Source organism: Nyctibius grandis, chromosome 29, assembly GCF_013368605.1.
Source record: "Nyctibius grandis isolate bNycGra1 chromosome 29, bNycGra1.pri, whole genome shotgun sequence".
NCBI lineage: Eukaryota > Metazoa > Chordata > Aves > Nyctibiiformes > Nyctibiidae > Nyctibius > Nyctibius grandis.
The window spans coordinates 1,348,355-1,373,187 of record NC_090686.1 but is presented as its reverse complement, the minus strand read 5'-3'; the positions used below and the strand labels follow the sequence as shown (position 1 = coordinate 1,373,187).

General features: G+C 54.6%; 1 protein-coding gene across 1 annotated transcript in view; it reads right to left on the bottom strand.

Annotated features, from left to right (window-relative positions):
* The window catches only part of BSN (bassoon presynaptic cytomatrix protein), a 72,998-nt gene that overhangs the window by 20,027 nt on the left and 28,138 nt on the right, over positions 1-24,833 (bottom strand). The window contains 1 exon segment of the mRNA XM_068419793.1: positions 23,478-24,260. Within this exon segment, the coding sequence (XP_068275894.1) occupies positions 23,478-24,260 (783 nt within the window).

Here is a 24,833-nt window from a genome sequence, read left to right as displayed (position 1 = left end):
GTGCCGGGGGGCTGCCCAGCCCAGCCACATTATCAGCTTACACCCCAGGGAGGGTCACTGCCCTGAGCTCCCAGCCTTCCTCGCCCCCAAACCACCAGGATTTGCAGAGGAGTTACGGAAAAAGTAGGTTTCTGGAGAGAGAAAGGGAGCTGCCGTGGTCAGGAGGGGCAGGACAGGGCCGAGGGTGGGGGTGTGCGTCCGGCTCCCCCCGAACTCTGGCAGGTGGCCACGGCCACACTCGCCAACCTCTGCCGGGTTTTACCCTGTAATTGTTTTAATTCGCTAACGGGCGACAAAACAGTAATTAACTAAAATAGAAGGCTTCTTGCGTAATTTTGGTCAACGTTACCGCTTGGCAAGTTAATTAAATGCTGAATCCCCCGGCGCTGCTGGGGTTTCTTTTTTAACGATGGAGCCAGTGAGCTTCAGCATCACGGTTGCACATGAACCCCCTGCTCGGTGACTCAGAGGTCTGAGAGCCTTGGCAGGAGCTGGCAGTGCCACAGGCTTCCCAGGCTTCCACCGAGGCTTCCCAGCTTCCGCAGTTAGCTCCTGGTTACCAGTCCTGTCCCCATCACCCCCAAGACCCTTGCTGCAACCTCTCCGGCTTCTGGGAGGTGCCTGGCCAGGGGCTTCATCCCAGCACAAACCGCTCCCCACAGCCTCTGCCTGGTTATTTATATTCTAGGCTATTATGTTACACAATCAAAATGATATCTATTGAAATACCAGGACAAAAATCTGTACAAAATAAGATAAGCAGCATGAGGTAGAAGAATCTCGCAAGCCAGATCTCATCTCCCAGCATTAAATGCGGCGAATCTCACCAGAATATTTCATTTATTTGCTGACAAGTACTGTGCAGGGCTCGTCACTGTGACAGATGGGAGCCTGGAAAATATGGAAAACACTTCTGGTATCCGAATCAAGATCCAAATTAACAACAAGAACCTCATAAAACCACTTCTCCAGCACTCCTCTCAGCCCCACTCGCAGGAAACCTCCTGTTTTAGAGGGCTCCTGACACCCAGCCACCTTCCACGCCCTGTCCTGCAGCAGCAACGGGCGCATCTCACCGCAGGATCCCATCTTCCAAGCTCAGCATCCTTGGGTGACGATGTCCATACCGGGGAGGGGTTTTAGCACAGTTTTGAAGCAAAGGCACTGAGTCACGCTTGATCACCGGATGCCAGGGCTGTTTCAGACCCACCTCGGGCAGCGCCTGGGGTCTGGCTGGCAGGTTCTCCATCCTCTGACTGCTCCTGCGCCCTTCCCTCCCCTCGGCAAAGATGCTCTCTCTGCCAGCAGCCTCCTCAGTGCTCACTCATGTTGCTCTGCGGATGCTGCTGCCCCTCGGTTTCAGCCCATTCTCACAGCTGAACTCCCCCAAGCCCTTCCAAACCACCGCACACCCCTGCCAAACCCCTCCGACCGAGCCGCTGCGGCTTCAGGAGGCGAGGGGGAGCGTGCTGAGCCGTGCTGACCGGCGCCGCCACGGGATGCTCGCCTACGGAGGGGGGGATGCGCATCACCGTCCCGACCACAGCACATTCACAAAGGGCGTTTTTAACCTCGTGTGCCATCAGCAAATAACCACAGGCCTGGTTTTACCTCCGCCCCAGCCCTTATCTCTGCGAGGAGGCTGAGGCAGTGATGGGATTTGAGACGAGGGCGAGGAAACGCGCCGCGACAGTGGAAGCACCAGAGATCGGGAGGGGAGATGGAGCGAAGGCAGGAGATGCTCGACAGAGCCGTGCCTGCGGTGGGAAGAGGCCGGAGAGGTTTCAGGTGGCTGAAACCACCCAGCACGGGACAGCTGCCTCCGGGACAGGGCGGAAAGCACACAGTGTGCTATTGCCCTCATCGTGCCTTTTTTCCCCTAAAACCACCCTAAAATCCCGCTCAAGCTAGATGCAGAGCTGCCTTTGCTTGCGCTTGCTAACTGCATTTACCCCGCATATGGGTGCTGCTTCTGAAGTCTATGCATGCATATATCTATCTCTACATATATCTCTCTCTACACAAAAAATATGTCAATACAAAAGGAGCGTCGAGCACAACCCAAACACCGTTCAGCGGAGCAGGTCAGGTTCCTCCAGCCCTGCTGGCCACGTGCTGACGCCGGCCCGGCTGGGGGAGCAAGGGGAGCTGGTGGGCTCCGTGGGGAGTCGCTGGGCACCCATCCCGCTGTGGGATGCTCAAGGGCTCCAGCACTTCGCTCCAGCGCAGCAAGGAGCCAGCACTGCCCCAGAGTAAAGCCGCAGGCTCCCGGGACCGTCCGTGGGGACGGGCAGCGAGGGGACCGCACACACCTCCAACTGCTCCACACTAACTGACTTCATCACCATCAACTGGGCGAGTATTAGTGCAACCAAGATTCACGGATTAGCCCAGCTGAAAACCACCGCGGTTATTTCAATCCCCTGCTAAATATAGCATTGGACTGAGCAACCCCGTGGCGTGTTTTCCAGCATCAGCCTATTCTTATCTGGTCCCGTGGGCTCTCTGAGGCCGATGGAGCCGACGGTCCCTCCCCAGCTCTATCTTAGATGTGTGCGATGTATCGGCGGCCTTCACACTGCAATAAGGTGATTAAAGTGTGTAATGAGCTCGCCGGGATGAGCTCTGCGTCGCAGGGCTCGTTTTCTGCCTCCCATCTGCTCCGCTCCATCCCTCTCCCTTCTCTGTGCTAGGACCTCTCCTGCTTGGAAAAAAGACACCGAAAGAGAAGAGGGGAGAAGCCGCGGGTGATGGCTGAGCGCTGGGCTTGCCATCGTCTGCACCGGGAGGGAAGGGGAGGACACGGGCAGCGGCAGCTCCCAGCCCCGGCTCCGCAGCTGCCGCAGGGCAGACGCCGTGCCTTGCACCAACACTCCCTTCGCACCCAGCCGCCGGCCAAAACTCCCCGGAGGGGCCCTGGAGCAGGAGCAGCGGTGCCTGCCCTACCACCCAGCCCCGTTACCGGTGTGCAGAGAGGGGAAAGCAGCGCGGAGACGGGGAGCTGGACAACAGCCAGGTGCCAAAGTGGCCATCGCAGCCCTGTTCCCACGGCGCCCGGGAGCATCCTCCTCCTCCTCCTCCCTCAGCTCTCCCTTCTCCTTCCCCCACACATGCCTCACGCTGGGGGTGTTTTGCCTCCCCTGCTCCTGGCCGCAGCAGGGATGCATCAGCCCCCCACGACAGAGCCCAGGGGTCCGGGGAACGGCACCCGAGGTGCTCACAGCCTCCCGCCCTGCGGTTCGACACGCCGCATGGCCAGCGGAGGATTATTCCAGCTGAAAGGCTTTGACCGATGAGTAACAGCAACGCTCGCCTTCGAGGAACAGCTGCGCTCTTGCCAAGTCCAGCTTATTCCCCTGCAGCAGCCGGGCCGGTGTCCGCTGCTGCCGTGGCGTGAGAGCTGCAAATGCGGCTCCTACCAGCACGGCCAGCCTGGACCACCTGCGGCTCCTCGCCCCGCTGCAAACCCCGGTGTCCGTGCCCCGGGGTCAGGGCATCGCTGCTGACCCGGGGCAGGGGCACACGCTGCTCCGCTCTGTCCCCTGAGCCGTCCCGGGGCTCCCAGTGAGGGTCCTTCCCAAACCTGCCTCCCGGCACAGCCCAGCGCCGGAGTATCTCAGCACCCGCATCCTGGGGCGGCCGTAGCCATGAGCCAGGCTCCTCCAGCCCATCTCCCACCCCCCTGAAACGGGGCCAGCTGCTGCAGCAGGAAGCACCTTCTGTATTTTCGGAGCTTAAAAAAAAGATCTTTTTGAACAGCAAGACTGTTTCTAAGTCAAAGGATTGAAACTATTTTGCAATCAAGGCAGAGTATTTCCAAACCAGCGCGACTGCGAGAGCCTGGGTGCTGTGTGGGCTGTGTGAAGGGGCTGCTAAAAAAGGGTACACAGCTGTCCAAAATTTGGAAACTGGTGCTTTTGCAGAATATATATAGACGTCCCTCCCCACTCAACATACTTCCTTCCAGTTCATTAGATAAAAAAAAAAAAACATTTTAACAAATCAGTAGGATATTGAGGAGATCGCTTTGATGCTTTTGGCTTGTCTAAAAGCCGCGGGACCAATTCCCAGGGCTGTGGGTGAGCATCCATTGCCCCGGGAACGGCCTGCTGAGCACCAGCATCACTGCCACGCTTCTGCAATGACACACACCTCCAGCACAAACCAGCCGCCATCAGGAACGAGGAGCAGAGACGCCAGCTCCCAGCACGGCAACGGCGGTGGAGAGGGATGCAAGCTGGTTTGCCTCGAGATGGTGAGGCGGTGAGACATGGAGGCCAACCACCCCTAAGTGGGACATGGGCCATCCTCTGCATTACTATTAGTCTTCTCAGACTAGTTTTAGGGCCAGACGTGACCACCAGCAATGCCCATCCTCACCCCGACCCAACTAAGTTCACCCACCACCTTCTGCATGGGGATACCACCCCTCAGCACTTTGGTTCAGATAAAAGACAGCCTTGATTTCCTATGGTTGCCACCACTGGACAACAGCTTCGATTCTCATTTATCTCCGTTGTCATTGCCAAGCTGGATGCGCTCCCTTTTTTCCCTGGCCATTGGCTCCCACCACGCATCTTGTGCTACCCTGACCATTACCCGATGTCCCCTCCTGCAGTGAGCAGCTGGAGATAAAGCTGCCCCTGGCCTGGGACACGCTCAAGACAGAGCATTATTTCAAAGAAACGGGAGGAACAGCACATCCAGGCTGGGCACCCGAAGGTGCCATCGTGGGGGGAAACACATGAGCACGGCGCTGCGTATTTAAGAAAAAGGAAAACTGCAAAGAGTAAGAAAAATAGGAGGAACAAGAGAGCAAGTCTCAGGTGCTGAAAGGGCTTTTCGTTTTCCTTTTCACTGAGCCTCACTATTTCTCTCTGTTTTATCTCTGAGAAAGAGCTAAATTAACCACCCGCTCAGTTCCAAGAGACTGGATCCAAATGGATGAAGAATTAAGAAGATTTTCTGTTCACAATAAAATCCAGCCAACGGTATTAAAGCAGCAGAGGGTTTGGTCTGGCTTTCAAAGATTAGTTATGGCTGTCCCAGGGAAGACAAGCTCCCATTTTCCCATTTTACTCCAATGTGACGTTTATGAGGCTCTCTGGATCATTTACAGTCGTTACAGACCAGACTGTGATGACCATCATTTAACCACACAGAAGAGAGGGACGTGGCTCTCGTCCTCCACCGTGTCCCTGCTCCCCGTCCCCTCTCGCCCACAGACAGACCAGTTGCTCCCAGTTTACCCTCCCTGAGGACCCCGCTAGATTCCTGCTCCGGTGCTGCACCCGCTGAGAAATTGCATCTTCTCGGCAAGCCCTGCCGCTAACGTCACGACTCAGCTCCTCATCCCACAACCCACCGGCGCAGAGGCAGGAGCCTATTTTTCCCTTACCGATGAAGAAGTAATATATTGTTCATTTTTGTTTGAATCGATCCGTCCGTGCATTGTAATTTACTCCGTGATGTAGTACTCCTTAACGAGATTTATCAGCCTGCCAGCCAGCCTTATCTTTAACAGCCCCCATTATCGGGATGTATTTCTCGGCCAAGGTTAACAGCAGCAGGAGGATCTCCAAACGCCGGCTGCATGGTAATAACCCCGCGGCAATGCCCAGGAGATGTACGTCGGGTCCAGCCGAGCCCGTACCCTGGTCACCATGGACCCTAACTCCCTTCGGTGCACTGGCACGGTGTAGATGCAAGGTGTTTCTTGTGGCCATGCCGCTATTTCACGCACATGTCTGATGAAATAACTGCATCTCTTCAGGAACTGTTTGAACCCTTATGCGGAAGATTTCAAGTTTGCAGCAAAATAATGCTTGCAAAGAGAAAGCTGGCAAGACTCTGCAGAAAACAAAATTCTGTTAGTTTTTCCAACAGAATGGAAGAAAATCCAAGAAAAGCTAAGTTTATCAGAGAAGTCTTATTTAACCAAAACCTTGGTTTTTCATAGACACCAGCGTTGACTAAAATATCCAGCCATCCAACTAGTAATTTTCTGCATCTGATAAAAGCATATTGAAGCTGTCTGATTGCTCTCTTTTTAAATTGCAAAGAGCCCCGAGTGTCTATCAGGCAGCAGCCGCTCACTTCCAAACCAGAAGAAAATCTGCGTCTTCAAGAGCCTCAGCTTCCTCCCCATCACAAGCTGTTCAGCCCCCAGTCCCCTCGTCCCCAAACCAGTCTAGCAGCAGCAAATGGGGCTTCAACCTATTTCATGATGGACCACTTTCAAAGCGTGTTGGGGAACCATCAGTTGTACGGCTTGGAAGCAGAGGACATCCCAAACCACTGTCCTGCAGTACCTGCACAGTCATATAATGCTTTCAAAACTTCAAAAATAATTATATTATTTTCCAAGGACACAACCCTACCCGGCAGAGACCAAAAACCCCACACAGAGGTGGTTGAGGGTACTCAGGGCTCCACCGCTGAGACCTACCAAATCCACCTTCCCACAGCCCTTGCACATTGGGTAGATACACCATGGGAGGAGACATCTGCGAACAGTTGTCCTCAGCTCTCCCAGGCCCTGTCAGAGAGCAGGAGGTCACCTCTGGGCTTTCCCGGCTGTTTAGCACTTGGAAAACAGGATGCCAAAGGCCAAGGGCTTCACCTTTGGGTTGGGAGCAGCCAGCGCTGTGCAGACACAGGCAGACAGCTCAGGTAACCCGTGACCCCACTGATTTCAGCCCTTTGCCTTCCCTTCTTTCTCCATCTGTTCTGTTTCTATGGCCCCTGCCAGGACTTCTGCCCTGAAATACACGTATTCCTAGAGAGCTGGAAGCTTTGGTTTCTGTGGGCAATGCTGTTTGACCCCATTAAATGACTGCTGCTTCAAAAAAGCCCATATACCCTGTTCCAGGCTTCGAGATTGTGAGTCCTGATTTCAGCGGCAGAAATATTTTAATTAAATGAACTACCTTTATGGAATAAATCAAGTGATAAGCTTGAAAAATTAACTCTCATAATCTTTCATGCTTATGTGCAGGTCAATAAACTATTACAGTAAAAGGCTGGGAAACGTTCTAGAAACACAGGTTGTAACAACAGAGATGGATGAGCCATTTTACTCCCCAAATTATACACACCAGCATCTTTCCACGCTCGTGCCTTGCACGCCCTCTGCCATCCCATAAGGGCACGCTTGGGGAACGCACAGGTTGCCTACCGATGGGTTATGTGTCTCGGCGGGTCCAATATAATTTTCATCATCTTCAAGATTTATTTTAAAACTTAAGCTTATTTTCAAAACCCCCTTAATTTTAACTTAAAACTTATTTAAAAAATAGCTGGTAGCCCCACAGCTGCCATGTGGTGATTTGATGATGACCATGACCTGGATGGATGTTCCCACCAGTGGTGCCAGGTTTCTCTGAAGCCAGGAGACAGGAACGGGCTACAGGTGTGGGTGGAAGAGCTGAGATTTTCCATCTCAAGACTAAATGCAGCGAGAATGAAGCTAGGAAGCCAAAACGAAATGGTGAAGTCCCCATAAAATGGTTGCTTTAAGAAAAAACCCAAATCCCATGAATATTTATTCAGTTTAAGATGCATCTGTGAAGGCATTTCCTTCCCCAGCTGCCCTTTTTGCAAAGACAGACAGATGCCTGTGGGACCTCTTGACTCCCTGAAGCCACAGAAGGAACCACCTCGCATAAACCCTTTAAGTAATTTAAGAAGCTCCACTTTAAGAGTAGTGCAGGACCACTGCAGAAAGCACCTCTGAAGGCTGGCAACACTCACCTGACTTCCAGACTGAAGAAAAAAACAGATTTGTCAAAAATATTTCTACCTATCTCTAGTTTGCTCTTCTTCTCCTGGTGTCCTATTTGCTCTCGGCAAGCAGGTGACTGTTGGTCGTACCTACTGGCTCCGAGTAAATCAGGAAATTACGTAAAGCTGGGAATTTCACAGCTCTTCGCAGACGGCGAGCCCTTTCGGGGTGGCGCGGATGTTCGTTCCCGGCAGCTAGCGTGACCTGCCACCGCGGCCCCCTCGCCCCACCCTGCCATACACCCACGTTCACGCTTTCAGGGGTTATTCCCAACCCCATACCTCATTTCTTTGCCAAACCAGGGGTTTTTTTGCAAATATTTGTCCTCCGAGTCAACCAAACCCCACTGAAATCAATACTTTTCTGCTTCATCAGGCTTGGGAGCCAGGTGCTCTTTGTGCTCCAAACAATTAAAAATATCCTAACCATAAAAAAACCCAAACCAACCTCATGTCAGAGATCAGAGACTGCCTGCTAATTATCTCCCAGTCACGGCACAAATAAGGGACAAAAGCTTCTAGCCGTGGCATGGGAAAACATGAAGCATTCAAAGATGCAATCTGAAGATCCCAAAGCAGCTCTCTCAATTAAAAAAGCCCTCTTATCGCTCCCAAAGGTGTCTCCATTGTCCCCAAATCCTCCCTCTGGGTTCCAGCGTTTGGTTGTACTCTGCTTCAAGTAACTCGGGGCAATGAGGTCTCCACGCTAACTCTGCAAAATGTCTTCTCCCCACTTCCCAACCTCATCTTTCTTCTTGGTTTTGCGTTGTGAGAAACATAAAAGCTGATGCAGAACCTCACTCTGCTGTGGGGCACAAAGCGACTCCCGTCCCACCCCGTCCTGGGCATTCGCTTCGTTGGGTCCAAAGGGGCTCTCAAAAAAATCTACCTTCAAGACTTTCATCATGCCAAGGAAGAGTGTGGTGAAGGTGGTCCTGTGTCCATCCCCTTACAGTGGCTCCTCCACAAGGAGAGCACAGGAGAGGGCATCAAGGGATGAGAGGCATGAAGGACTTGGGCTGTTCTCCACAGACTTAAGGTCTTTTAATGTAGGGTTCATTTCACTTAACTGTCTAAAATTTGGGCAGCCAGTCTCATAGAATCGCAGAATGGTTTGGGTTGGGAGGGACCTTAAAGATCATCTAGTTCCAACCCCCCTGCCATGGGCAGGGACACCTTCCACTAGACCAGGTTGCTCCAAGCCCCATCCAACCTGGCCTTGAACACTGCCAGGGAGGGGGCAGCCACAGCTTCTCTGGGCAACCTGGGCCAGTGTCTCACCATCCTCACAGTAAACAAGTCATCGTCTGCCCCAGGGGTGAGATGAGCATCTCCAGGATGAGAAGCCAAGAGAGTCACCCTTGGTGGGTACCACTCTCTCCATCAGTGTGGAGAGAGAAACCTGAAACTCGAGGGTACAAACCCTGCCCTCAGCAGCAGCAGCTTTCCTTAGGCCATGGCAGAAGATGCCCAGCGGAGGGTCCCCACGTGCCATGCCCACGCAGGGTGGTGCGGGGCTCTCCGAGCACAGCACACCTCGTCCGCAGCACGCTGCCTTATTTTAGCAGGCAGAGCAGATGGCAGTGGGAAGATAAGGAGGCAAAGCAGAAGCGAAGGGAAGGCTTTTGAAATAAAGCTCTGCCGAGGGGGTTCAGTGCACTCTGATGGGGGTAGCCAGGATGAGCTTTGAGGCAGCTCAGGGATTCGCTGGTGGGGGATCTACAGCCCTGGAGAGCAGAGACGGGGAGAAGCCCGCCCTGGTTCCCAAACAGCACTTGGCAGGGACAGCTGGCCTTGGCTCAGCACGGCCTCGGTAAGGCACAAACAACTGAAATAATCCTCAGCAAAGGCAGGCAGAGCCCTCGCAGAGGCTTCCAGCCCTGGCGAGAGGGTGCCTCGGTTCCGCTGCCACGGGGCTGGGGGAGCTGGGACCGTTCCCCTCCCCAGCGCCGCCAGGGGTTTCTGCATGGCTGAGCCTGAGCATCTCCCAGCGCTGCTGCCCAGGATCCTCCCTGCCTGCAATGCAGGGGATGCTCTGCAGAGCACCCTGGTTTTCCCTCCTCTCGGAGCCCCTGCAGAGCTGGGGACCACGACGGCAGCACGCAGGGACTGCTCTGGCAGCGGTAGCCCTGAGCTTGGACTCCAAGGCACGTTGAGAAGATGGTTTATCCCCCCGCGAGACCAGTGCCGGGCGGCAGCACGGCCTCCTGGCACCCCAGAGACCGCACGTACCCCACCAGCCCAGCTACCAGGATGCTTGGGGAGACGGTGCCAAAGGCTTCGCAAGGCAGGTGCCATCCACGTGGGGCCTGAGGAGAGCCACGAAGCCCGAGCCTCCCTGCTGTCCCCTTCTCCCGGCTTCACGTTCACCGTGAGCAGCAGGATAAAGCAGGGACGGGGAGCCCTCGACAACCCCAGCCGCGTCCTCCTGGACCTCTGCCTCCGCCTTGCCTTCCAACACAGAAAACAACTCCAGCAGCTGCGCCTTTAAAATTGTTTCTCTTCCAAATGCCTTGGAAAGTTGTTTAAGTTGCAAAGCATCACCTGGGGCTTTCGCATCAGGTTCTTAATTAGCTGAAACCATTTGCTTTGTTGGGGAATCATTTCCAGGAGCTCCTAAACAGCTTTTAATATCAGCTCTAGGAGCAGCCTCAGAAGGGAAAAGCATTTCAGCTCCCCATCGCAGGCAGGAGCTCGCGGGGGGAGAGCACCCAGGCTCGGCTGCGACCGCACCAAAAAGAGCAGGCGACCGCAGATCCCACCGGGGATATAACCCACCACCGCTCGGTTTGCAAACAATCCCTTACCAACCCAAGAGGAAGGCTTTCTGAGGCAGCGGGGAGGTGATAGCGCTCCCTTTTAGATCTCCCTTCTCTAGGTGCCACTTCAAGCAACACAGTTAGAAACTCTTGGCAAAGTACAAAATAGTAAGCAAGCCCTCTAAGGGCACAGCAAAGCCGCCATGTCCCCTCTTTAAACTTCCACTTTGTGTCCCATTTCTCACCCGGTTTCTTATGCCTGGTCAGGATCACCTTTAAAATCTGGGGGGTTTTAAATTAAAATTAATTGGGTGGCAGAGCAACCCCACCGATGCCACTTGCAGGCAGCACCCGCCATGGTCACCCCCTGATGCTGGAGGCGATGGGTCTGGAGGAGATGTGCAATGGGACAGGGAAAGGTGCTGGCAGTCCCTCCGCGCCCTTGCTGGGGGATGGAGACGCTTCCCAGCTACAGCCAGGTCTAGGTGAATTCAGGAGAAAAGGGTAACGGGGTAAAATCAAGGAACTTCAGCAAAATCATTCTGGCAAATTACCAAATAACTCTACAGATGATTTGGATGTGACAAAACCTCGAGCCTGCTGTTCCCCAACAAACAGCCCGCGACGCACCCAGCGCCAAAGAAGGATGTTACCCAAACATACCTCTGTTAGCACAATACAACCAGCCTCAGACACTGTCCTTGGAGGGGCCAAACAGGACAGCAGAAGCTGTCCCTGGGGTGGTTATTTTCTGCTCTTTGGTGCTGGCGTTCACACAACGGGAACATTTTTTTAGAAATACGTTGTGTGTTAGAGCAATCAATATCCTTAGAAAGCGGGTGAGCCTCCGGAGGCACCAGAGCCCTCCCCAGCCCGGCCCCTGGCCCCCTCCTCCACTTTGTGAGCTTCCCAAGGGACCTTTCCTAAACATTCCCCATTTCCTCAGGGAACGACGTGCATTTGATGGAGCCTTTTATCCCCTGGGGCTTCTAAATATTGCCTGGGCCATCAGACCCCGCTCCAACACACCCCAGGTTAATGTAATTTATCGATTAAGGCCAGAGTGGGGGCAGACCTCGCAGGGCCACAGATAACGGGTAGCAAAGGCAGAGGCAAGAGGAGAGACGGGGACCCCCCTGGCCCCAAACACGGGCTTGCAAGTCACCGAGCGCTTCAACCCACAGCAGCCCAAGAGCTGGATGAGCTTTTTCCACCTGCTCACGGGAGCAGAAACGGGATAAAAATCAAAGATGGAAAAGAGCGCAATCATGGCAGGATCAAGCACGAGCATCTGGGTTAATGCCTCGGCTTATAATTACAAGCACTTACGTTAATAACTGCACCTCCTGGCTAATCCCTCCTACACTTCCCGTTATCGGAAAGGAGCTGGTTTACAGCCTTACGTGGAAAATGAGACCAGGGAAGTATCGGGCTTCGTAAGAAACCCTGTATCAGCACCAAGGAAGCTGCAGCACGGCCTTCAGCCTGCCCAACAGAGCAGCTGCTGCTAGGCACATCTTACAGCAAAAAAGAGACACACACGTGGGAGAATGAAGCTGTTTCAGCTGAAATAGCAGGGGCAGAGATGATGTTCTGCACTGAACAGGTTCCCTGAAAGCTAGGAAAAAAATGGGGAGTGGAAAACACAGCACCTTGCCTTCCCCTCTTCTGCTCTGTGAATAAAACGCACACAGAGGACACCAGGGTCCGGCAGACCGAGGGACGCGGGTGCCATGATGGCAGGCGTGCAGAGGCTGGCAAGCAGATGAAGAGGCAGATGAACCCCCTGGGGTGGTCAAAGGTTTGGTACCCAACTCCTCAGCACAACCAGATGCGGCTCCCCAGGAGCCATCCCAAGAGTTTCCTTTGGGAGAGCAGAAAATAAGTTCAAAATAAATAATAAAAATAAACCACTTTCTGGTATCTGGGGTTTTGCCAGCCAGCACCTGCCCTGGGGTGCCACATGGGCACCTGGCTTCTGCGAGGATCTCACACCTCCAGAAATCAAACTGTCCCTGTGAAACATCTCCCTCTCAGGTTGAGCAGCAAATGTCAATCAAAAGGGCGTTTAATCGTGTGCTTCCCATCAGTTCCTGACCCTGCGTCTGAAAATAATTCAAGCAGCGGCTGTGAGGTGGCCGTGGGCCACGCTAATAAGTCCACCCTGACACCAAAAATCAGCCTGGATAATGTAAGAATGAAATGTCGCTCACAATCCCCACTCAGAGACCTGCACGGGCCCCGAGCCTTGGTGTGCTTCAAAGAAAGAGCTCGCTTTCATTTCCCATTGTGCTTCTGCATTTATTTTTGCTGCGGGCTGGTACCATCCACCTTCCCCATGTCATCAGCCCAGCAACCAGGCCAGGAGGAGGAGGAGGAGGAGGAGGCAGCCAGCCACTTGGTGCACCTCCCTGGTCCATTCAGCTTTTTGCCTTTTAGCATCCTGTGAGGTTTCATTGTTTAAAATAAAGGCTGAAGGGCCCCGGCTCACGCCGCTTGCTGCCTCCTGAACCGCCCGGCGAGAGGATCACTGTCTGCAGGGCACACTGCACCAGAGCTCTGTCAAGTCCCGGGCACTGCGGCGGTGCAGAACCCCAATTCCCCCCAAAATATTAATTGTACGAGGCTTTCCTTTCAACCGGGGAGAAAGGTCTTGTTTCACTGGAGACCAGAGTTCACACTGCAATGCAGGGAGGCTCAAGGAGAGGGATGATGGCGAGGCCTCAGCTCCCCATCCCACACCACCGCCCTGATGGGATCAGGCCGTGTCCCTGCAGCAAAGCCCCGCGGCCATTTAACGGGGAAAGAAAACGAACGCCCAGCTGGCTGACTCCCGGCCACACTAATAACGCCATTTCTCTGCACATCTTTTCTTCCCCTGCCCAGCAGTGTTTTCTCCAACGCTCGATGTACGTCTCAGGTGACGGGATCTTATAGTCCTCACCTCGCGTGGCTCGCCCCAACACACAGGGGAAAACCGGGCATCCCAGCACACGGCAAGGACCGAATGCTGAACTACATGGTGGGTGAAACGTTATTAAACCAGGGTGAAACACTGCAGTGGTTGAGTTGTAGATACCATAAAACTGTCTTTCACATCCCGTTGGCCCTTGGAGAAGGACACAACGCACTGACAGGCAGGTGGCTGGTGAAGCTTTGGGCTTTCTTCTGCAGCACGGTATCAACGTGTCTCCAGCACCAGGAGGCTGGCCCTGCACTTGGGCTTCACCAACAACAGTTTTGACGTGGGAGTCGACACAAGAGCCTGGCCTGAGCTAGCGATGCCCATCCCCAACACGCGCATATCCAGCTGGTAATCCCATCATCAGCATCACCGTTGGCTTCTTCCCCAGCACGCCCACGCACTTCACCGTCAGCAGCCCCGCTCCTCACTCTAATTTTGTCCCATGGACCTTGACAGATGCTAAAGATTGTGGGATACAACTGCAAAACACCACTGGGTTCACTAGGAGGAATGATGGTGCTTTGGAAGGTGGATCAACACCAACAAAGTCAGTCCAAGATGCTCCCACCACAGCTGGAAAACTGAGCATCTCCACTTCAGCCCAGCTCTAAAGCTGCCTTCCCCTCAACCCACTCAGAAATCCGGTGTTACAAAGCCAATTAAACGCTCGATTAAGTGTCCCAACATGTTCTCAAATAAAGTACTAACACGGCATGTTATTAAAATAAAAAAAAAAAAAAAAAGAAAGAAGAAAGCTCCAGGTTGTATAAGCCTGTGAGCACATCGGGATAATCTGTGCCTGCTCCCAGGGGTGGAAACAGGCGCTGAAAAGCCAAATCACCTCGCCATCTCCAACAAAAAGAGCTGCTCCTCTCTCTGCCCCCTGCACCTTCAGACCGAGACTCTGACTTACGTGGTCCCACCAGCCTCACCATCTGCTGCTGGTACCTGCCCGGGGAGCATGCACCTCCACTGTTGGTGCCCACGGTGCTGCTCAGAGCAGGCTGCTCCAAAGGTCCCCTCCAACCTGCCCCCCTTCACAGACTTCTTGTCTAAGAGCAGTGTCCACCACAGGCAGATGTTCTCTACCTCCATCAGCAGCCCCTGCTGTGGGCAGGGGAGAGGTCTCGTGACACAGGAGCCCACACACCCCGCCAAGCAGCCTGGATTCAAGGGTCAGTGCTACCATGTCCTACTGGCCCCCAACAAGTCACCCCACCAAGCTGAGTGTCACAGACAGGATCCAAGCCACGCTGCCCCTAAAGCAGAAGTCGTCTGTAATCCTACATAGTGTGTTTGGAGGCCACCAAGCATCCCCAGCACAGACCCCTCTGATCCCACCACCGCCTCGCCCAGGGCAGAGATGGCGATAACCTACTGACTTTGGGTGTCAGTCCCGGTGCTGGGGACTTCTCCTGAGCTTCTTCAGCCACTGATGGTTCAATACAAGACGGAGCAGGAACGAGAGTCCAGGCTCTCCCTGTGCTGCTGAGAGCCCCCACACCTCCCCTGTAATGTCACACTCCTCCACCCCTGCTTTCTTCCAGCACCTCCCGCTCCACGCTGCATCCGGCACACCTTGAGCAGGACGCCACAGGAACCTCTCTCTTTGCCCCTGTGCCAGCTGTGTGTCCGAACAAGCTGTCTGCTGAGGTCTGCACCAACTCCCTGCGAGGGAGACTCACCTGACGAGTTACGAGGACAGCTCTTGGGCTGATCCCGCAGTGACACTGCCCAAGTGAGCAGAGAGGCACGGGGCTCCTCGAGGCACAGGGCTCCAGGCCTGCCCCACCAGCACAGCTGCTGGCTCCGACGTGAAGAACAAAGGCAAGAAATCCTGTGCTAGAACCAAGCACCCCTGAACTCTGAATGAACTGTGGTTTTTTTTGCTCTCCAGAACATATTTATAAAAACCTCACTGATATCCATAAAGCACTATGGCAGTTTTAGCTTGTCCTGCTCCTCTCTACGCTTCTACTTTGCCTATTTTTGCTGCATTCAACCTTTCACATGTAGGACAGCAACTCCTTTCAGAGCTTCTCAAGGTCAAGAAAGCCCCTCCCAAGGCGCATTAGGGCAGTTATTGATCTTCTCTTAGTCTCTCCCAGAGCGGCTCCGAACTGTGAAACCTCAGTCGGGAGACGGAAAGTTACTCAGGCCCTTCCCAGGTTGGTGAATTTTAATATTCATGGCACCCGGCTCGTGAGAATATCAAATCCTCTCGCAGCGATAGTCCCGTACGTCCGTCTGCACGTCCCTGCCGCAAGGTCGCAGTCCCCTCCGCCTGCTCGAGGACAGCCTGGGCGGGTCTCTGAAGGATGAGTCTGCTCTGCAAAAGTTTTGGGGACAGAATACCATCGCCCCTTCAAACCAGATTTGCAACAACTACCAAAATAAGTGTCTGCTGGGAAAAGCAATCAAGCTTAGCAGGGGACAGGAACTGGCACGAAGACCTAGCCACGTTATATGGGCAAAAAGCGTTTCCCCAAACCATTCCTTGGCACCTTCTAGGAAACACCACGATCAATATTGCACAGATGAGTTTTCACCACCAATTAAAGCAGAACTAAATCCATGCCGCTGCCCAACGGGACAATACCAGCCGCCCTTTGCATTCCCAGCCTGAACCGTGGCAGGAACCGGCAGAACCTCCCTTCCGTGGGCTCCCGTTGCTGGCCTGGCTCTGTGGAGCCCGAGCAGCCCCCTCTGCTCCAAGGGGCTATCAAGAAGGCCTCCTTCGGTGGAGGAGGATAGCTGAGCAGCTATCACATCTGCCCTGGTACCCACCCCACCTCCAGCACAGCGTGCTGGCCCACAGCAGCAATACTGACGCCCCAAAAGCCAAATGGCTCCCTGTTTTGAGCCCAAATATTAGCACTGCCTGCTCCATGGTGAACACTTGGGCTTTGTCCTTGCCCATACCCGCTGGCCGTCCCGGCAAGACGGCTCAGGAGGACACCTTGGCACTGCTGGCCCGGGCAGCTTGCCTGCCCAGGAGCACAGCAACACAACACGCAGTGGCTCCAAGTCCTAGGGCACAGCAAATATGCTCTGGAAAACCAGCCTGGCATCGGGGAAAGCATCATTCACTTCAAATACATCTTCATTTAGAAGCAAGGGAGGCAGAAATCCCTCACCTCGCTCAGCCACTGTCACCCCTCTGAATATATAGTTTGGTTTTATGAACCATTGAAAACAATCTGCAGGCGCGGGCAGCGGCTTCCTCCGAGGCATTCATCAGCGGGGTTCGGCTGTGGCTGATGTTTGTCCATTAATAATATAATTGCATCCAAGGGAGGAAAGGAATCTGGAGCTCTGGGGTTTTATTTCTGATTAAAGAAAGGAACAGTGGTTCTGAAGATAATTTTCTAAGTGGCCAGAAGCTGAGAGCAAGTTCGGCAAGGAGAAGTCCAGCATTTGGAGTAGTCCTAGAAGCTCCAAAGACACAACCAGCAGAAGACAAGGGTCTGCGGGAGACATAGAGGTAACATCCCACGGGGTTCTGCAGAAAAACCAGCAGCAGGGTCCAGAGGGGCTGCGGCAGTCACAGAAACATGGATTGCACGGGCAGGACACCCACGGGTGCTGTGCATCACCCATCTGATGGGACCCCACCCTTAACTCAGACCAGCCTGCCGGGTTACACACCACCACAGACCCCCGGCTGCCCCCCGTGTCTGCAGGAGGAGCCGGCGGGGAGCCCAGCGTCGCCCAGCCCAGCGGCAGGAGCCGCCTTAATTACCGTGGGTTAAGCAGCACAGAAAACTCCTGAGTCACAGCGAGCTGTTAATTACCAATCCATAACGGGATTGGAGGGCTCCCGCCGGCGAAGCAGACTTCATCTCGCGCAGACACACGCAGCACTCTCAGTTTGACTGAAGTTTATGCGGCTGACCTGGATATTTATACCCCCGGGGCTGGGGTATTTTTTTAAAAATCATGTTTTCTACACTAAAATTCAGGAGAAATCCAGCAATTGCTGCACTCTGTGTCCCATTTCTCCGGCTACCTCCCGCAGGGAACTCCAGGGCCCAAGCCCCTGCCCACCCTTCAGCGTGGCACCTCGCTCCTCCTCCCGTACCCAGAGAGGGGACCCGGCCGTCTCAGCATCCAGCCGAGCCCCGGGGACCCTGCCAAGCTGTCATCGCAGGATGCCAGATTTCAGGGAAAACAGCCTCAAAGGGGTGATGGCCAACAGCTGCTCCTGCCACATCGGGGCCGCAGAGCGTGTCCATTGGTACCCGTCGGCCCTCTGAGCCTGGTAGGAGTAACAGGATCCAGATTCCTATGGGAAAATGACGCCTGCAAACGTTAAGCGCCTTGTCCCTGCACGTCACCCCCCCTGCCCCGTCACCACGCACAGGCAGGCGGCTCTCTGGGAAGGGTTTCATAGGTAGAGCATCACACGGAGGAAGGACGCGGGGCTCTTGAGCTGTTGGATCCCCAACACAGGCATCGCCTGCGCTCCAGGAGACAGGTTTTCCTTACGGCACCTATCCATCTCCTGCTCTTCCCCCTGGAAGGAGGCAGGGGCGGTGCTCAGGAGCTGCACGTAGCCCCAGACGCCAGACCGCGGCCGGGCCATCCGCCCTGCGACAGCGCGGAGCTGGAAGCACTCTCCTAACCTGGCTAATCCTCTTTGGCCAGGGGCTACCGGCTGAGCCCATCCCCAGCGCGAGCATGGAGCCCTGGAAAGGGGGCAGGCAGGCACGGCACACCGGGGGCCAAACGTGGGCTCGGGGCTGCTGGCTCCCAACAGCAGCGAGGGCAGGCGAGGCAGGAGCCCCACACTTCTCCCCTAAGAAACCTCCGTGCCAACACCAAAATAACCTCGAGCCAAAACCCTTTCCTCAGCCCCCCTTCTCCAACCCATCCTCTGGCAGCGACGCCCTGTTCTGCACAAAGGCTGATCTCACGGTGGGTTTTTTTCCATCTAATTTAACTCCCTTTTTCGCAGGCGTTCCTCCCCGCAGCCAAGCGCAGGAGCCGCCGCGGTTCCTTCTGCAGGCAGGGCCGGCTCGGCCCCATCCTCGGTGTCAGCATCCCGAACCCGAGCGGCACAGCATCATACCCGGGAGCTGTTCTGCTCTGGGCCTCATTTTGCCCAGCGGGAGGTCTCGGAGTGTGATGGAAAGAGACTCAGGGCCTTCCGGGAAGTATTTGATACGGGGATTCACAAGGTCTTCGCAGGAAATCCATCAGAATGGGCTTGTTTGTACCTGGCTGCAGGTACAAGGGGAGCAGCAGAAGGGGAGCGTGTCCCACAAAGGACTCAAGCGAACCCTGCTCCTGCATCTTGTCCACTTGTGATATCACATCCATGTGACAGGCATATCATACATTATATATGCATATAATGCACATAAAAAGGAACCTAACAGCATTGACTGGTGAGACCAGATAAGGAGATGCAGCAGCACGCCCATGACAACACAAGTATTATAAAAACCTGATGTCTTCTGCAACACATGCAGAAAGCAAGAGAATAACTGCAATTTTAGGACATGGATGTGGCATGGGGAGTACCACAAGTCAGTAAGAGTACACAAGTCAGTAACGGATCCTCCTGAGGGTAAGGCACCCGCTGGAGGTCACGGCCTGGTGCCCAGGGATCAGCAGCGTTCTTCAACAAAACTCATCACCACTCCTGTTTCAGGCTGGTTAATTAGGCAAAGGGGCATCCTGCCACGCTTATTTAGTAACACAACATGCACAGTTCATTCATTCCTTAATACAAAACCCCCGGAGTCAATTGGGGTCAGTCAGGGTTACCAGGAGAGCATGGTACAATCACGCTCCAAGCCAGCTCTTGCCAGATCACTTGCTCCCTTAGCAGACTGCTGCGAACAGGCATGATTTCTGAAATGCCCAGCAAAATGGCCCAGCATTCAATCTTCCTGCAATGGAAACTTCTTTCCTGCCCGCATGTCACCAGGCAGAGGCTGTAGGGAATTTGGGAGAGCCCCAAAGCACCAGCTCTGACTTGGTGGGAACAGCTCATTGTGCTGTTCCCAGAAGCCGGCTCCTGGAGGAGGTGTGATGAGGTGGGAGGAAGCTCCAGGCACCTGTACTTCTGTTAATTCACATAAATAACCTATTTAAAGATGGGTAATGTGCATAATGGCAAGAAAGCAAGAGAAGTGGAGGTTGGGAACACTTCTGGGCTTCCTCTCTCAGCTTCCAGAGCCATGGGCCACCACAGCCCACACAATACTTCTGGGATGTGCTGCCAAAATGCCATGCTTGTAACAGAATTCCTCAAGTGTCCTCAGCTCCCAGTTCTCACCATCATCTTCTGACCATGCCCAGAAGCTCACCAAGACCCAGGGCCAAAGGAAAGCCAGCCCTGCTGGTGGATCTCGTGGGAGCTCAGGGCTTGGAGGTACTACCCAGTTGCTCACAGGATGCTCTGGGAGCAACCTTCAGCTGGACCAGACTGCATGAGCACTCAGCCCACGGCAGTGCAAAGACAGCGAGGGAAGCTCAAGTCACCCCTTTTCCTTTGGTGGCTTCAAACCTACGCAACTCAGCCGGTGACTCCACAGAAGAAAAGCACTTTTAGTATTTTCCTCTCTTTTGCTAGGTTTGAGCGTGCTTGGCTGAACGAAGCGCAGGGGAGGAGGCAGCTCCTTGGATACCTCCCCGGGCGGCTGCAGAGGGTGGGAGGGGACAACAGGGACCTGGAGCCTCCTACTCCATCTTTAGATCATGAGTGGGATGGGGATGAAAATACCATGGGTAAATAACAATGCATCTTTCCAGGGAAATCAGATGTTTTCTGGGGCTGCAGATAGGGGTAAAAGCCTTCCCCGCTTTCTGCATTCTGTTTTCTTCTCCCAGTTTCATAACGGCAATTGTCACACAGCAACACCTCCTGCGCCCTCCTGCTTTGACCAGTTGCCCCTCCTGATGTTGACCATGTGTCCAACTAGTTAAGATCAGTCACATCCCACTGGTCACCCATCCCCAGGCCAGAAACACACCCAGACGTGCAGCAGGAGGTCTGCTTCCAGCAGCATGCTACAGCCCAACGCGGTCTCACCCCCACCGGCAATCTAGTACATCTCATGGGGTCTCTCTAAGCACGCAGCTCCTCCATACCTCCCCGTCCCCTTCCCAAAGACCTGCTCTGGCCACATGCTCCCTCCAAGATCCACCTCAGCCAGTTGCGGGGACTATTCCTCAACAGCCACGATGAATCTGGAAGTCAGCACACGCCAAAGCGCTTGGCTTAGCAGGTGTTAGGATGCTCTCCACCCTCAGCACGATGTGTGATGCCACCAAGGAGCCGGGGTCCCCAGGAAGCGGTGCTGCCGGCGCGCCCCCTCGTTCCCACCTTACGCCTGGGGTCACCCAGCCCACCACAAGCACCAGTCTTGGCTCAGGTGAGGCTTCCCACCGAGCTGCGACAGCCCACACCGACACGGGGAGAGCAGCCAATCCCAGCACAGGTTCATTAGTGCCTCCCTGGCAGTGGAGATGACCTAGTTAGAGAAAATACTTGTCCTGTATGAGGACGCAAACATCATTTAGGGTTTTTTCCCTCCCCAGATAGACACACGGTTTTGCTCTGAGACTATAATCACACACAGCCCACCTCCAACACCGTGACACAGCCGCGACTGCTCGCAGCTACGACACAACTTCATGCACGGAAAACGCGTTATTTTAGCACTCCTTTACTGCAAAACTCCATCCTTCCCCCAAAACCAGGCCACCGCGGCCCACGCCCTCTCCCTCCCTGTGACTCACGCCGTTTGAAGCTGGAGCTGAAGATGTTGCCCAGGCTGCAGCGGTACATGCAGAGGGTGACCACCCGTCCCACCCGCAGCTCGCACTCCTCCGCACGTACCAGACCCCGGCTCACACGAGCTGCAGGCAAGAAGAGGATCAGGCCACAGAGCAATCTTCTCAGCAGACCAAGCAGACCTACAGCCTGACTGCACTAACAGATCTCGCAACATTCTCCTTCTCACGCAAAGTTTTTGTTAAGAACATTCACAGCTCAAGTGTTGCATTTATTCCTCAACTCAAAAAAATAAATGCCATAAACCAACCCATCTATTCCAAGCTGGATAATGATTCTGTGGAAAGGGAAACCAAACCCAAGGCAGCACAGAGCCCAGGCAGGTCTTCACTCTGTGTGAAGGCACGTGGATATTGCAGCAATGAGCAGCAACAAGAAACCCTGGGATGGTCACACACACATTTGCCAAGGGTGTCTGAAGGCGTTTAGTCAAGAGCTGAGGGAGCCAAGACAGAGTCTGGCCTTCAAAATCTGAAATATAATCCCAGGTGTCAGTGAGTGACCCCGGAGACAAGCGCTGGGGAAAGGTCACCTTTCCACATTAGCTGCAGAGAGCACCACATTATCAGGTACAACCCAGCCCCAAACTAATTCTCTAATCAATTAACAGGCAGGCGTCAAGGGGAGCATGTTAAAGCCATTCTACCAACCCATGAGCTTTCTGAAGCCTGGAAACACATCATTGCCCAAGGGCACAGCAACACGGGGCTTCAGCCCTACCCAAGGGACTAAGCACCTGGACACCTTCTCTTCTCACCCAGGCCCTCAGGGTAGGAAGGAAGCAGTGGCAGGAGTGACAAGCAGAGCGTTTCAGTCAAAAATGGCATTATGGACAAGGAGGTGGCCATCTGATGGGTTTCCACCTCCACACTGCGCACCATGCCGGGAGAGCGGCTCGCCTCCACCGCAAACGTGACCACGAACAGCAGCAGCTTCAGGAAGAGGAGAAAATTACTGGGTGTAATTGAAACTGCAGGGAGGAGTTAGGGACATAAAATGTAATTATCTGCTGTGGAACGGAGCCAAGATTAGCAATCCTACTTCTGGTCATTTAGAGTTCTCATTAGCTTTTCCATGTGCTGATGGTATCGGGTTTGTGTCTTACTGCTTGCAAGATGCAGCACTTCCAGAAGAAAGCCCTGAGCCTCCTCTTGCAAGGGTCTCGAATCACCTGTAGAGGAGGGTGTGAGGGCCTAGACTTTAACAAAGGCCTTCTCCAAGGGTCTGGAAGATCTCCCTCCCTAGCTAGCAAGGGGGAAGAAAGGGATAGGAGGGATGTTCCAGCTGAGCTCCAGTTGCACCACTCTCCTCTCCAAGTGTTGGTGGCTAGAGTTGGCTAAGGTGCCTTTTTGGTGCTTGGGAAGATGATCTAGGTGGGCATCACAATAATTCAGAAACCTAGACTATAGCTGGTGAGACTGAGCAGACCTCAGACCACCTCAACCTCCTTCTCCTCTCCACCACAGCAGGCTGCACAATACCCAGCCAATTCACATCCAAACAGCACCGTGGTTATCTCCACATCCATCCTCCACTCAGCCCACTCCTCTGCCCTGCCCCCAGGCACAACGGCGCAGGGCCCTTGCCATCTGGAGAGGGCAACGAACTCCAACAGGACATTGCGTGCCCTCAGCTGATTTGAAATCCTCTTGCTGAGGTCCTGCCACCTTCCTGCCCCATACCATTTTCCTTGCATCCTCACCACCTGAGGATGCAGGAGCTGCAGAACATCCTCCACCAGCCTCCTCCCAAGCCTAGCCAAGACGTCCATCCACAGCACCAGAAGGAGGATGCTTGTTGGTGACTCTGGCACCTGCATGACCTGTTTCTATCTCCTCACCCTGCCCACTGATTCCTTGGACACCTCTGGGGAGCAGTGGGCACTGCCAGGGGGTGCCCTGACAATGGCCACCCCTTGCTCTGCTCCACGTGTAAAACCAGCATGAAGTCAGCGTACACATATGAAATCCACGTCTTTGTCAAGAGGTGGAGGACCATGGCCTCCAACCCCAGGGCTTCCCCCAGGAGGGACCTGGCTTCAGCAGCTTCTTAAAGGCTTTTTCTAACCCTTTGAAGGAAAACACGACATCTTTTCTCCATTTTAAGTGAGGAGAGAGCAGTGATGCTCCGCTCGGAAGGCGCCCACCCCCACCATCCCCCTTACCTCCACCAGGTGAGGCGTGGGGTTGAAGCCACACATGTTGCAGACCTGCTGCCGGCAGGTTGTGCAGGTGTTGTAGTTGGGGGGGTCACCGGATCCCACGTTGATCTCTGCCTTGCAGAGGGGGCACGAGACCCTCGCTTTCGGCACTTCCTTTGGCTTGCTGCCCTGCTCCAGCTTGCCCGGCTTCGCCGCCGGCGCGGCACCAGCCCTGCCCTGCGCCCCCGGGGCTTTGGGACCAGCTTCTTTGCTGGCATCGCTGAAGACAATTTTTGGAGGCACTTTGCCAGGAGACGGTTGGCTCGGAGCGGGGGCCTCTGGCTGGACGGACATAAGCGTGCTCGCCTGGGTCAGGAGGGACGCCCCGAAGCCGAAGAGCTTCCCCGTGAGCCCCTCCTGGGGCTGCTCTTGTGCTCCAGTCCCAGGGGCCAGGGCAGCGGGCTTCGCCCCCACGTCTCCCGTCGTCTTTCTCTGCTCGGAGGAGGAAGGCTTGGCTTGCTGATGCTGCGGGGAAGACCTGGCCGCCTCCGGAGGCTTTGGCTGGCCTTGGCCGTGCAGTTCCCTCTGCGGCGTGGCGGGGTGAGGCTTGGGTGGCTCGGGCGGCAGGGCGCGGGCGGCCGGCGGGGACTTATCCGCACCCGGGGGCGGTGGGTGCTTGGCCGGGGAGTGCGAAGGGGACGGCGAAGGAGAGTGCAGCTGCTGCTGGCTTTTGGAGCGAGGAGCGGTGGTCATGTCCATCCCCAGCGCCCGCTGCATCTGGCAGTTCAAGCACAACCATTCCTTCACCTGCGAGACAAGGAGACGACACGGACAGTGAGCGGCAGGCAGGCTCCAGCTGCCCCCAGCGCACCCTTAGTTCCCCCAAACAAACCCTACAGAGCTACAGGAACAAGGCATCAACCCCTAAACAACATTTTGATACCATGTTCATAGAATCATAGAATCATTTAGGTTGGAAAAGACCTTTAAGATCATCAAGTCCAACCCTTAACCCAGCACTGCCAAGCCCACCACTAAACCATGTCCCTCAGCGACACGTCTACATGTCTTTTAAATCCTTCCAGGGATGGTGACTCCACCACTGCCCTGGGCAGCCTGTTCAAATGCTTGACAACCCTTTGGGTGAAGAAATTTTTGTTCTTCACAAAAGTATTTTGCAGTCACGGCGAGCAGACCCCATCTGTCACAGGTACCCACGGCACAACGTGCCAGTGCAAAAGCAAGCTTTAATTAGCGTTGGGTTGCTTCCAAGGCTTCTGCTGTAAAGCTCCTGCTAGCCATGAGGCTCTGCCTGCAGGCACCGCATTTCGTGGTGGGGGAGAGGAGCCTTTCCAAAGGCTCCCAGCCCCTTCACCTCCC